At 42.2% G+C, this 13828-nt stretch overlaps 1 protein-coding gene across 1 annotated transcript in view; it reads left to right on the top strand.

Moving 5' to 3' along the window:
* Nucleotides 1-12815, top strand: part of PAIP2B (poly(A) binding protein interacting protein 2B) — a 43489-nt gene extending 30674 nt beyond the window's left edge. The window contains exons 2-4 of the mRNA XM_055399272.2: nt 3626-3774; nt 5682-5858; nt 6830-12815. Coding sequence (XP_055255247.1) covers nt 3637-3774; nt 5682-5858; nt 6830-6886 — 372 coding nt within the window. The 5' untranslated portion in view covers nt 3626-3636 and the 3' untranslated portion in view covers nt 6887-12815. The remainder of the gene's footprint in view (nt 1-3625; nt 3775-5681; nt 5859-6829) is intronic.
* The last annotated feature ends 1013 nt before the right edge of the window (nt 12816-13828 follow it).

Raw genomic sequence — 13828 nt, 5'->3', positions numbered from 1 at the left:
TGGGCCCACAAACCAGTATTGTTATTGAACTAACCCAGCAACCCAGTTTGCCTAACCGCTGAACCAGTGCCTTCGTTGGTCTTTAGCACTGTCTGGGTGTTTTTTTTTTAAAGTGAGGTTGGACAGAATATGTGCCTTAAGTTATAGCATAGATATGAAATTTCTTTATAAACTGTTAAGCACTATACAAATTAAGCTCTTGGATTGCTGCTGTTTAGAGAAACCAAACTTCCCAATTGTTTGGAAAAGGTGGAATGGTATAAAATACAAATCAACACTATGTAACCTACTGTGGAGAGAACAATCTTCCTAGTATTGACAGTCCCAATCACAGTATTTTTTACTTTTCTAAAGTGCTTGTGTTAAAAATAAAAAAAAACTTTTAAAAATGATTACGTTAAATTAGGTAATATCCCCATGTTGAGTTTGTGGTAATTTTCCATTCCCTTTCTCATGAACAGGTATATCCTGCAGTGTATTCTCTGTGCTCTGCCTTTCTCTTGAATTAGGATTATTCTGTTCTTTCTTCCTCTGCTTTCCCTTTCTCCTGATGGTCATGGGCACTCAGGATTAATTTTGGTGGCAAAGGCAGATATTTTAGAAAATGGAGCTCTGATTCTCTGTGGGTGACTTCTGTAATGTGGGGAGAAATCACTGTGTTGATAGTAACTGAAGTGAAGTGAAGGTCGCTTAGTCGTGTCCAACTGTTTGTGACCCCATGAACTATACAGTCCATGGAATTCTCCAGGCCAGCATACTGCAGTGGGTAGCCTTTCCCTTCTCCAAGGGATCTTCCCAATCCAGGGATTAAACCCAGGTCTCCCGCATTGCAGGCAAATTCTTTACCAGCTGAGCCACCAGGGAAGCCCAAGAATACTGGGGTGGGTAGCCTATCCCTTCTCCAAGGGATCTTCCTGACCCAGGGATCAAACTGGGGTCTCCTGCACTGCAGGCAGATTCTTTACCAACTGAGCTATGAGAATAGTAAGCAACTGCCAAATGAATCTTTGGAAAGTGCTGTGTAATCTGCTATCCATCAAGGTTCAAGACCTGTTAAGAGTCTCTGATTGGGAATACCTATTTACTCAGTTGCCCTGACGTTCAGAACATACTTGCATCTATCATTGTTATGCTGAAAATGGAAATGGTAAAAATAAAAACTGGTTTCCCCATTTTATAGGCTTATAGGATTATTATTCTGGAGCAGTATTTGAAATAATCATTGAATTTTTTTCTCTCTGTCTAAAATATATTAAACTGATACACTTCATACTAGGTGCCCTAAGTAAACCAACAATGAATTACATGGGTTCTGTCTTAAATTCTCTTTGAACTATCAATGAATTATTTTTCCATCTTTTTTTATACAACTTTGTTTACTGGGTCTTCGTTGCTGTGCACTGGCCTTTTCTTTAGCTGGGGTGAGCAGGGGCTTCTTATTGCTTCTTCTCTTGTTGTGGAGCGTGGGCTCTAGGGCACATGGGCTTAAGTAGTTGCGGTGTGTGGGCTCAGTATTTGTGGTTCCCAGGCTCTAGACCACAGGCCCAATAGTTGTGGCACATGGGCCTAGTCACTCCACAGCACGTTGGATCTTCCCAGACCAGGGATCGAAGTGTCCCCTGCATTGGCAGGCGGATTCTTTACCACTGAGCCACCAGGGAAGCCCTTATTCTTACTACTCTTCACAATTGTACTTTGTCTTTTAAGATTATATTTTCTAATGTTCATAACAGGTTTGAAAATTGAAAAAACTTCAGTAACTTTTAGTGTACCCAGAAGCAGAGAAGAACTTTTTCGTGAATGTTACCAAGATAGAAATAAGTGAGAAAGTAATGTATTAAAACTTCAAGATACCCCAGGGAGCGCTGGAGAGAGGACTGAGCTGAGATTGAAAGGAGACAGGCTAGAAAGGAAAAATTTCTTAAGCACGATGATCCATGGGTATTTATGAAGTTCCTAGTATTGAGGAAGATTACAAAATATAAAAACTTTCATCTTGTGTTTCAGGAGTTGAGAATCTGATTAAGAAGAGAAAAATTATACCTATGAAACAGAATAGTTAAGTAGTATTAACACCATGCTCATTACCTACAAGAGCTTAGGGGAGGTACTATAGACAGTAAAGACTACAATGTTGTTTTTTTTTAATTTTTATTTATTTATTTTTGGCTGCGCTGGGTCTTCATTGCTGAGCCCAGGCTTTCACCAGTTGCAGCGATTGGGGGCTACGCTTTAGTTTCGGTGCGAGGGCCTCTCATTGCAGTAGCTTACCTTGTTGCAGAGCACGAGCTCGAGGTGCTCGGGCTCAGTAGTTGTGGTGTGAATGCTTAGTTGGTCCATAGCATGTGGGGTCCTCCTGAACCAGGGGTCATGCCTGTGTCCCCTGCATTGGCTGGCAGATTCTCAACCACTGGACCACCAGGAAAGTCCTACAACTGTTTTTGAAGAATGGTTAAATTTTAAAATAAACTGAAAATAAATAAAATAAATAAAATAAAATAAAACTGAAAATAAATACATTCCAGATGATAGCAAGCATACCAAAATGAATTTGGAAGCCAGAAGAATACTCATGAGTGCAGATGAACAGGCACTTACGTAATACCAGTGGGAATTTAAACTCTTATCGCAGCCTTAAAAAACAAACATTCTTTCCTATATGGCAGTTCTATTTTTAGGAATTATTTTAAGAAAATCATTAGAGAAAATGAACACAAGAAGTTCATCCCTTTATAATACAGAAACGTTGGAAACACACCAACTGACAGATGTCTATATTAATATGGAAATGAGAAAGAGCAAGTGATGGAGCATAGTGCTGTTACTGTAAGAGCGGGCAGTTGGGGAATGGGTGTGCGTACATGTGTCTGTATATATAGGGGAGGTCAGCAAGCTTATATCGACACGTGAATCATTTTTAACTCTGTATGGTTAGACAGCTGATGACCTTACTTTTTTCTTTTTGCTTTCCAATGTGATAAACATGTATTATTTTTTGAAATAGGTTTTAAAGAAAAACAGAGCTAAATAAGAATCAGAATAGGGACTTACCTGGTGGTCCAGTGGCTAAGATTCTGTGCTTCCAGTGGAGGGGGCCCAGGTTCAATCCCTGGTTAAGGAACTAGATCTCACATGCTGCAACTAAGAGTTCACATGCTGAAACTAAAGATCCTGCATGCCACAGCTAAGACCCTGCACAAGCAGAAAAAAAAAAAATATATATATATATATATATATACCTATTAAAAGAAAGCAAAAGAAAAAAATCAGAATAAGGGGCAACTGTTTACAATGTTTATTAAGACTGTATTTTTTCTACCTGTTTAAATGTTAGGGAAGCTATGATCTTGGTTAGGTTCTAGAACTTACAGAAATTTGGCTTGAAAAGGTCCCCTCCCACCCAGCACCCATCCTACTTGCCTAGAAAGGCTAACTGAGCTGAGATGTTTTTTCTTTTAACTCTTAAGGAATTGTACATCTGTATAATTGGTAACTAGTTACAGACCAGCACTTTCTGTTTATCTGTAGTTAATAACTTTGATTTAGAACATCAGAAGCATCTGGAAGAATCTTTTCATTTCCTTGATCCTTGTATCATTTTATCCTTTCTTTTGCTCCTGTTTAGGTTCTGTCATAATGAATGGATCCAGTGTGGCGAATACATCACCCAGTATAAAATCCAAAGAGGACCAGGTGTTAAATGGGCATGATGAGAAGGAAAACCCATTCGCAGAGTACATGTGGATGGAGAATGAAGAGGATTTCAACAGACAGGTAAAGAAGTGAAAGGCTAATGATACATGTAGTTCAACAGCTATATTTTACTATCAGTCTGTCAAAAGAGAAATGTGTTCATTGGCTTTAGAATAACTTGAAAATACATAGAAGCCTGGTCAGGGCTAACCAAAAAGCAACTTCAGTTGCTAAGAGACCAAACTGAAGATACCTTGGAGGACGATATTGAAATTTTTCTATCATGCTAATTAAAAGAGGATCTAATGCCACGGTGTTCTGGTGTAGGCTTCTGGGAAACAGCAGCTGTGTGCAGACAGACCAGCCTGGCATGCCCCAAGCAGGAGCTCAGGGACTGGCAGAATGCAAGTCTGAGACAGAGAGTGCATTTGGTGGGGGAAGGCTAGACTGTTTGCACAAAGACCCAGCAGTCATCTGTCCTATCTGTGGTTTCAACAGCCCCAGGTAAGCACTCCAGGTAGACGGGTGACTGCAACCACTTGATGCCCTCCCTCATGTTGCTCTGCCACTCCCAGGGCATTTGGCAACGGTAGGATAACTGGAGGTCAAGTCATAGGAAAGGGAGAGAGCCAAATGTCAAGGCAAAGGGTCTCCTTTTAACCCAGTGATGCCAGAATGCTCACATCCTTTCTTGGGGACGTTATATGATTATAGTTACATGGCCATATCCATCATGGAGACGGGAAATTCTATTTTGACTGAACAACCGGTGCTTTGGGGAGATGAAAACAAGTTTAGGAAACAGCCAGGAGTTTCCTCCCACTGTGGTTCACTGTGTTAGGATCCGTGGGCAGAGTGCATAGACCATGCTTCCTGTGACACCCCTGGGCCCAGGTAACTGCTGTCGTGGCTTATGCCTGTGAATAAGGGTAGACTTAATACGGAAGAGCATGTTGTTATGCTCTTGGGGAGAGTTAGGGCAGATCCTGAGCAGTCATGTAAAATCTTGTAGTTTGGAAATATTTTCAGTTGTTATTTTAAGTACTATGTAACTAATTTACTTGAGATTAAAAAAGAAGTATAGTTAATTGTAATGTTGAAATAGTATGTTTAAGTCTTCCTACGAGTGACTTTTCCTTTAGATTCAACTATATTGGCTAATTTGGGTGACTATTTTTGCTTGACCAGCCCTCTTGACCAACCCCACATATGAACTGTGAATCAGTCACCAGGCAGACTTCAGGAAGGGGATGGCTAAACATGAAGCGGGAGGCCTGTTAAAATCACAGTAATCACCAGGGGGAAGCATACTCTTTACCAAGAGTTAAAGGGTCTGCAAAGAAGTATAAAATATCCTTGGTATATATTGCTTTAGATTTAAGACACTCTTTTTCAGAAATATGCAAGTTGTTTAAATATTATTTCTTCTTGTTTTGAAAGAATTTTCTACTGGTATGCCAGAAAGTGTTCTTTATATCTTTCTAAGGTTCTGAATTTTTCTCCCAAAGGGGCCTTATTACTAGAAAAGTGGGCCAGAAGCTGGGAGTTGGTTTTGGTTTAATAGCCACTGTCCAGGTGGTAGTCTAGTTACATAGTTCCTGGGCCCTTTTCATACTTGTAAAATGGGAAATTTAAGAACTGCCTCTCAATAAGATTAAAAAAAATGTCAAGCTTTAAAATGATTTTCTGTTAAGTGCCATATGAGTGAAAATTATCTGTGTCACATATTAGATCTGTGAAGACCTGGAATTTCTGCTATTTTGACTATTTCCTGTCTTATTTTTAATGGAATTTGATTGAAAATACTAAAAGGTATATTTTTTTCTAGCCTTTCATTAGAAGCATCATAATTCTTAGTAGATCTCATACAAGGTAATCATTCTTAGTTGCAAAATAATAACCTCTGAAAGAAAGAGGTAGGGAAAAAACTAGCAAGTGTGAGTCCCACAGGGACAGTTAAGTCTGCGCTCTTCCCCTTTGCTTGCCAGGTGGAGGAGGAGCTGCAGGAGCAGGAATTCTTGGACCGCTGCTTTCAGGAGATGTTGGACGAGGAAGACCAAGAGTGGTTTATTCCGTCACGAGACCTGCCTCAGGCCATGGGGCAGCTGCAGCAACAGTTAAATGGACTGTCGGCCAGTGATGGTCATGATTCTGAAGACATTTTGGTAAGAGCATACGTAGTTCCACATGTGACATAGTGAAAAGAATATAGGATTTGGAGTCACGTCTCTCTTTTTGGCCCAACAACCTTGGGCAAGCTTTGGCGCCCTCTGAGTCACTGTTTCTTCACTCATCACCGGGGCATTAGCAAGGGGGTGCATTGAAGACGCATTGCACCTCTTAAAGCACTGTGGAAATGTGATTGCTGCAGCATCACCAACTTTCATTTTCTCCAGTGGGATTTTCAAAACAGAATTGGGATTAAGGATAAAAATTTGAACGTGGAAGAGGTTTGGTTTCAAATTATCATTTGCTGTCGTCCTTTTCTTTTACTGTCCCTCAAATCTGTATTTATAGTTTTGAATGATTCTGTTATAAAAACTGCTGGTTCATTTTGGAAGGAATATACTTGTAAGAGACTGTTTTCCACTTATAATTAGAAGACCAGATAAGTGAATTCACTGCCTTCCATGTTTACTTAATGTCAGAATTCCGTAAGTGACATTGTTCTTGCACAGCTCCTGTCTGAATGCTTTGCCTGGCAGTTTGCTGAGGGTTTAGATCAAGATCGTGTATCAAGAGAGGAGATAACCAAAGAGAGGATAGACAAGAGTAATATAGGGATTGTGGCAACCGGTCTAGTTTGGTGCAGTACCCTGATTTTCATCGAGTTAAGGCACTTGTGAGCTGAAAATTAGTTTTGAGTCCAGGTTAACAAGCCTGTAATGAAAGCATCATGAAGGGAACAGGAGTCAAAAGCAGGGAGGAGAAAATGAGGTTAGCAGGGACTGAGTCCATCAGGAGCCACTGGGAACAATCCAGGAATAACTGCCTGAGTTGCAAGGAATTCTGTTTTTTTCTCTCCTTTGGGCTGAGAAGAAGGTGCTGGTAATAACAGAAGCAAGGAGAAAATAAATTTTAAAGTGCTAAAGTGCAGCTTGCCTTGGGATTTATTATCTCTTGGTTCTTATTTCAGAGCAAAAGTAACCTGAATCCGGATGCCAAGGAATTTATACCAGGAGTGAAGTACTGAGCTGACAGAAAGCTTTGAGGAGGACTTGTATGTTCCCACATCTGGGGACAGCGCTGCACAAAAAGGCGGAGCTGAAGATGGGGGTGGGATGGGCAGGGGGTGCACAGCGGGGAAGGGAACAGTGGTTTAACTTGACACTGTGACTAGAGTAACTGATGTGCTCAGTCTTTCTCTACAAGCCTCTGAGTATATTTCTCTTTTGTTCTACTGACTTTCATTTGAAGCAATTTCCTATTATTTTTATTAGCTTTTAGATTTAGGGAAATTGCAGTCTTTCCCCATGCCCTCATCAGGAATGTTCTGCTGTGTGCGTTTAAAGGAATAAGCTGACCAAGAAAATCTGGGTGTTTAAAAATGCCCTACCCACCCTGCTGTCTACTTACCAAGGGCAGTGAACACCTGGAGCACTACATATTCAGTCGTTGAGCTGGCAGCGAAGAGGGACAGTGGGAAGAAGCAGGTGTTGTAAACCAGAGTACGAGCTCCCCGACCCCTGGGGGTTTCCTACAATGTGCTGGGATTACCACTGGCCTGCTGAGCCCATGTCTCCTTGCCTGAACCCCATTCAAGAAAACACAGGCTTAAAAGTACTGGTTTACCAGTACTTTAGATGGTTGATAAAGAAGGAGGAGGACTGGGATGGTGGTGTCACTTGAGTCATCGATTTACTGTTGACCTACTCTTAAGCCTCTGTTTACGGCTGCCATCACACTCATTATTTACAAGGTAAAAGAGCTCTGGGGTGGATTTGCCACCTCGTCTCTCATGGTGTCTAATCCCCTGTCTCCTTTCTGCCCCGAAGCCTACTCTTTTTTTAAGAAGAGACTGTTACCAAAGGTGTATGAGAGGCATGCGGTGCCGGCCGTCAGCTTCAGTCCGGAGAGATCATCCTTGAATCCTGATAGTTACCGTCTTAAATTTATTTTGACAGTTTTTTCCTAGCCCTGTGAAGACTTGGTCCACCTGTATCTTACTTTCCTTAGAAAGGTTTGTGTACTTTTATAAGTCCATGTATTTTTCAGAACGCTAGCAAGAAGCTCCGTTCACAGTTTAATGCTTCTCCCCACCTTACAGAATTATGCAAAAGAACTCCAGAAAAGCCTAGGAGAGTGAGTCCCACTTGACCCTGTGACTGTGTGATGCACCGGGACAGTTTCAGCGGTTATAAAATTTTGCTGTTCTTACACACCCAGCTTTTTGAGTTTTCTAGGTTGAACTTTCTGGGTATATTCTTTTCCTGGTTATTGTTGGTTGTCGCTGATACTCATAAGGAACTAAACTGGGCACCAGGAGATGCCTTTGTGTGCTGGAGAGGTTGGTGGCAGAGTCAGGTCTAAAAAAGAGCGTGTCTGTTCCTGGACATTCTCCCAGGATGGGCAAGGACTGGCAGGGGCCTGAGGAGAACAGTGGCCCCTCTGTATGACCGCCATTGTCTTGTATGACAAGCCTGTCAGGAAGAGATCATGGAACTTGAATAAAGTCTGTAAATTCAGTATGTGTTTATGGGACAGAGGTTGGAAGGAAAGGACTAGGGTCTGGAAAACTTAAGAATTTCTCCTTTTTCTTATGAGGTCCCTTGCTGACTTTTCTAACAGCCACAGGTTAATGTCAGATTGAAAATACGAACCCACATTGCCAGATGGGCTCCTGAATTCGCAAAGCCTCTATCTTGAGAGCATGGAACTCTTTTAACTTGTGTTCAGGGAGGGCTACAAATAAAAAAAATCTTAATGCCAGCTTCAGCTTTCAGCTGGAATGATTGCCTCTGATAAGGTGAGGACCTTGGAAATGTAGGAACAGAGGTCTCTTTCTTCTAGGACTGCTGTTCCTCCTTCAATCTGCATTAACTTGTCCAAGCTCAGAATTCTATAGGCTGCTGAAAGTGTGTTGGGATTGCAGCGGGAGCTGTTTTCTAGACCATGGTGTCTCCATCACAAAGAGGACTGAGGATTCTTTCTTATGTGGCTCCTGGTCTGGGAAGTCCTTCAGGGATCTGCATTGAGCCGTTTCCTCATCCTGACGAAGGCGTGCCCTTCTGACACCAGGATAGGCTAAGCTGTTAGGTGGTTCTCATCTTGGATGTCAGTGTGGTTTCACAAGGCATATTTGGTCAGGACTAAGAAAGTTTCCTGCCAGATAAGCAGTGGAACCTGAGGACTGGCCTTTCCAGTCCTGTTGAGACACAGTGTGCTGACCCCAGGATCAGGAAGCGGCCAGCAGAGTGACCACCTTTTTAATGTATATGCTTGTGCTTCTAATGGTTCCTCTTGCATTCTGACTTTTCTCCATCTATTTTATGTTGTGAGGTGGGAGCACAATTGTCACCCAGACCACGGGTCCAGCTATAGTCAGTTTGCCATGTCCTTAGCAGGAAATGGGAAACTTAGTGGGTCTTTCTAGGTCTTCAGTGAAGAAAGGCTGGACTTTTCCTCGTAGGAGAGATTATGGATGCAAGCCAGACTAGATACCTTTACGTTTTCAGGATCTGCTCAGTGCAGATCCCTGGTATTATTATGTGATGATTTTGATGTTGAATTTAAGCCACTACTCTTTTTTTTATTTTTGGCAACTGGAAGTTTAAGTATAGAAACAGAACATGTATTTTTAACAATTGCCAATTCTGACTGGTCCCAGTGTTATTTTATTAGTGATTGATTTTGTGGTTATTGGACTCTTAAACTCCAAAATGAAAAGTATTTTATCTCTTGCTCTTCAAGGAGTAAAAACAAAAGAAATGCCTTTTAGTTTAGTTTATACTACTACTACTACTACTACTACTAAGTCACTTCAGTCTTGTCCGACTCTGTGTGACCCCATAGACGGAAGCCCACCAGGCTCCCCCGTCCCTGGGATTCTCCAGGCAAGAACACTGGAGTGGGTTGCCATTTCCTTCTCCAATGTGTGAAAGTGAAAAGTGAAAGTGAAGTCGCTCAGTCGTGTCCGACCCTTAGCGACCCCACGGACTGCAGCCCACCAGGCTCCTCCATCCATGGGATTTTCTAGGCAAGAATACTGGAGTGGCTTGCCATTGCCTTCTCCGAGTTTAGTTTATCCAGCCCTTTAAACTGCAGCAGAGAATTTGATGGATACAGCCTAGGCCTGAGCACCTGCAGCTTTGGGTCTTTGGGCCAGTTTCTGACTGCGGCAGTTGATTTTAGGGTATCACATAAGGTCAAACCCAAAAAAATTGTAAGGAAAAGGCTGGACCTTTGTAGCACCTTTAATTTCCAAAGTCAAAACAGCTGGGGTCTCTTTTACTAAAGTTACAATGCTAATTATGACTAAAGTGTTTTTGGAGGTAATCAGCATTTTTCAAATTGTGTGTTACTATAATGGCAAAGTTCTGTCTTGTGTTTGGAGATGCTGGGAAGTAAGGTCAAACACTTTGCCCTCAGAGTGTAAATTCATGTATGTCAGGGAGGAAAGTTGTGAGAAGTAGCCAAAGGAGGCTTCTTCATTAGTGCTGCTGCAAAGCCAGTATGTAAACACCAGGAGCCCAGGACTCCACACTACTGAGATGGGAGGGGGCAAGTGTTCTTCGCTAAGGGTCCTGCCATCACATTTAATAGTGTTGTTTGATTTGGATTATGTTGATGTATGAGCTAAGCCAGAGACCTGACAGTTTTGACCAAGATTTGGAGAGCATTTGGGAAAGACTATATATCCCTGGTCACTCTCTTCTGGGGTAGATGTAGAGCTCATTAGTTTGGGAAGTGGGCGGAGAGAGCAGGAGGATGACGGAGATCTGGTGAGCATCAGGAATGTTGGTTTCCTACTCCCTTTGCCCACAGTCACCTGTGCGAACCATGTGAATCGTTTCCCTCTCATTGCCCACACAGATTGTTAGTTCTCCTGGTCCCCACGTGGTACACAGTGTACTTTCTGCAGCCCCTGCTCTGCTGCCTTGCAAATTTCATCCACAGGCTTGGTTAGTCACAATTTAGTAAGGTTTTTTCCCCTCTGTGTTTAATCTTCTATTTCTCTCATCTTGAAGCTGCCATTAGTGACAAAGGATGAGGAATAGGAGGCTGACCCAGGGACACATTCAGGTTTCCCACAGGGCCTCTGTACATGGCTCACTACATCCTGAGTTCACACTACTCATGTGTACGTGCTAAGTCGCCTCAGTCGTGCCCGACTCTTTGCAGTCCTTATGGACTATAGCCCACCAGGCTCCTCTGTCCATGGGATTCTCCAGGCAAGAATACTAGAGTGGGTTGCCATGTCCTCCTCCAGGGGATCTTCCCAGCCTAGGAGCGGACCCAAGTCTCTTAAGCCTCCTGCTTTTTACCACACCAGCTCCACCCGATCTCACTGCCCAATCCTCCACAGCTATCCACAGTTCAGATTTTGCCGGGGGTTGGGGGTGTCATACAGTGGGACAGCTAACTACACTGATCTCTACAGGGTGTTACAGGTCCATCACCCTACCCCCAGGGGACAGAAGAGAACTCTACAAAGGAACAGATGCACCATCTTTAAAGAAAAAGGCCCTTTATGTTTTGTTATCAGGAGTCTCATTTGTGAGGTCTACTGAGGTTTCTTTCCCAGTCCTACCTTCTTACTGGCTCCCTTTTAATATTGTAAGTAGTAAGAAAACATTTTAGGCTGTGGAAAATGTCTTCAGTTTGTAACTCAACACTAATTGAGAATCCTCTCTTGTTGATTGTGGGCCTTCAGAAATGTTTAATGCTTGATGGGTGGTTTGCAAGACAGGGACTTTTTTTTAACACCTTTATTCAGGCATATTATCATAAGGTTCGCCCACTTCCAAGTGTACAAGTCAGTGATTTTAATAACTTTCTTGAGTGGCACAGACATACAATTCTGTTTTAGAACCTTTGCATCCCCCTCAATAAGATCCTTCATGTCTATTTACATGGTACTTGCCTAGCTCTAGGCAACCAGTAACCTATTACTATAAATTAGTCTTTTCTGGACATAATCTCAATGGAATCATACAATCTGGTCTCTTGTATCTGGCTCTCTTCATTTAGTGTATTTTTGAGGTTAATCCATGACATATAATTTATGTTACTAGTTTGTTCTTTATTGCTAAATAATATTCCATTGATGGATATACCACATTTTGTCAGCAGGCAGTCTTACTAAACTTGGATTTCAACCTCCTGGGGTCTAAGTGGAACCCTGAGAACATGGGGGAGCTGCTGTGCATGTCAAAGGAACTGCTTGTCAGAACCAGCTGTGTCATCAAGCTCCACAAGGAGCCTGAACTGCTGCAGAAATTTTTATAATTTTGCAACTTATTTTTTGTATGAAACTTTTGTGCCGTCTGTGTCAGACTTCTGAAGCATCTGATAATTAACAAGTTAATGAGCATGCATTTGCGCGGAAAGAAATGAAACCATCAATACTGCATTGGATATTTTTTTCTCCTCAGCTAGACGGAGGAATCTCTGACCTTTCTAAACAATGTTATTTCCATTACAAAGCTGAACGTGTGTTAAGATCATGCCGCCTTTGCTGGGTCAATTTAGAAGAGGACAGCCAGCAGAGGTCAAGAGGAGAAAAGGAGTGAACTTTGTGGTGCATCCCAGAGGGTCTGTGCACGGCCTACGCATCTGCTGGTGTGGACGGTGAAGTGCTGACAGTGCCAGGGCAGCTCGGCACCTCCAGCAGGCCCAGGCCTGGACTTTGGACCTTTTTCCCTATTTCTCAGGTGTCTAAAAGCTGTTTATGTTCCTTTTTTCCTACGTATACATTACATGGTAGTTGTTAATACTTCTTTGTGGGAGGGGCAGAGCTTTAAAATTGAAGAAAATAATTTTCATAAAAATATCAAAAATGGAAAAAAGTTTTTAAAAAATTTGCTATACAAACAAAGTGGCAGCTGTTGAAAATCTCTCATTAAAATGAGAATAAAATGCATTTGCTGGCAGTGGTACTGTTTTTCCTTCAGTGGGGTCATTAAAGGAGATATGTGTGTGTGTGTGTTTGTCTCAGTGTGAATCAGTTTTAGTTGCACAGTTTTCCACTCTAAAAAGTGTTACAAAGTATTAAAAGTATTGTCTTGGAAGTCAGACCTGAGTGAATCCCACCTGCATCACTTAGTGCCTGTGGCCTGAACCTGTTTATCTGTCAAGGTATAACACCCTCTTTCTGGAGCTGCTGTGAAAATTTGACCAAATTTAATTTCAAATACAGCCTGGCATATGATCAGCACTTAATACATGGTAATAATATTGGCAATAATGTGAGTACCTTTGAACAGAGATGGTAACAGGAAATCCTTGAGCTTGGAGGATAGCTGTTACTTTTCCTGTTCCTGGGCAAAACTTACTCCTCTCTAGAAAACAAGCAAAGGGATTCTGTATTTGCCTTTCAGCTATTGAACAAGGTAGCTCAGAGGTTAAAACACCTGCCCGCAATGCGGGAGACCTGGGTTCAAAATGACAACCCACTCCAGTATTCTTGCCTGGAGAATCCCATGGATGCAGGAGCCTGGTGGGTGCAGTCCATGGGGTCGCAAAGAGCTGGACGCAACTTCACTTTCGTTTTCCGCTTTACTGAACAAGTCTGAGAGCCTACTAGGTAGCTGGCATTGTTCTAGGCACCAGGGCTGCTGACGTTAATAAGCAGGATCATCCCTGCTCTTGTGGAGGCTAGTTACTGTCACTGTTTACACCTCGCTTGAACCTCCCATTGATTCTCTGAGAGGTAGAAAGATCAGGGGATCAGACCCTAGCCTCTGGGTTTTGAGTGCTTTTCTTTGCCTCCTTCTTACAATCAGGTTTCTAAGAATCTGAGCTGACTTGCCTATTTACAGCTTTTTGAGATACTGCAGTTATGTCTGTACAGGGCCTGAATGATTCACAGCCTTTAAGATATGCATCGTTCACAACTTTCATTCAAAATTTTCATTAAACTAAGTATAATACAGATATTGTAAACAGTCCATACATTTTCACCAAACTTTCTGTT

Source organism: Moschus berezovskii, chromosome 11 (assembly GCF_049115385.1).
Source record: "Moschus berezovskii isolate FMDL1 chromosome 11, NW_MosBer_1.0, whole genome shotgun sequence".
Classification (NCBI taxonomy): domain Eukaryota; kingdom Metazoa; phylum Chordata; class Mammalia; order Artiodactyla; family Moschidae; genus Moschus; species Moschus berezovskii.
Note: the sequence above shows the minus strand (reverse complement) of the source record. Positions and strands in the feature narration are given on the sequence as shown.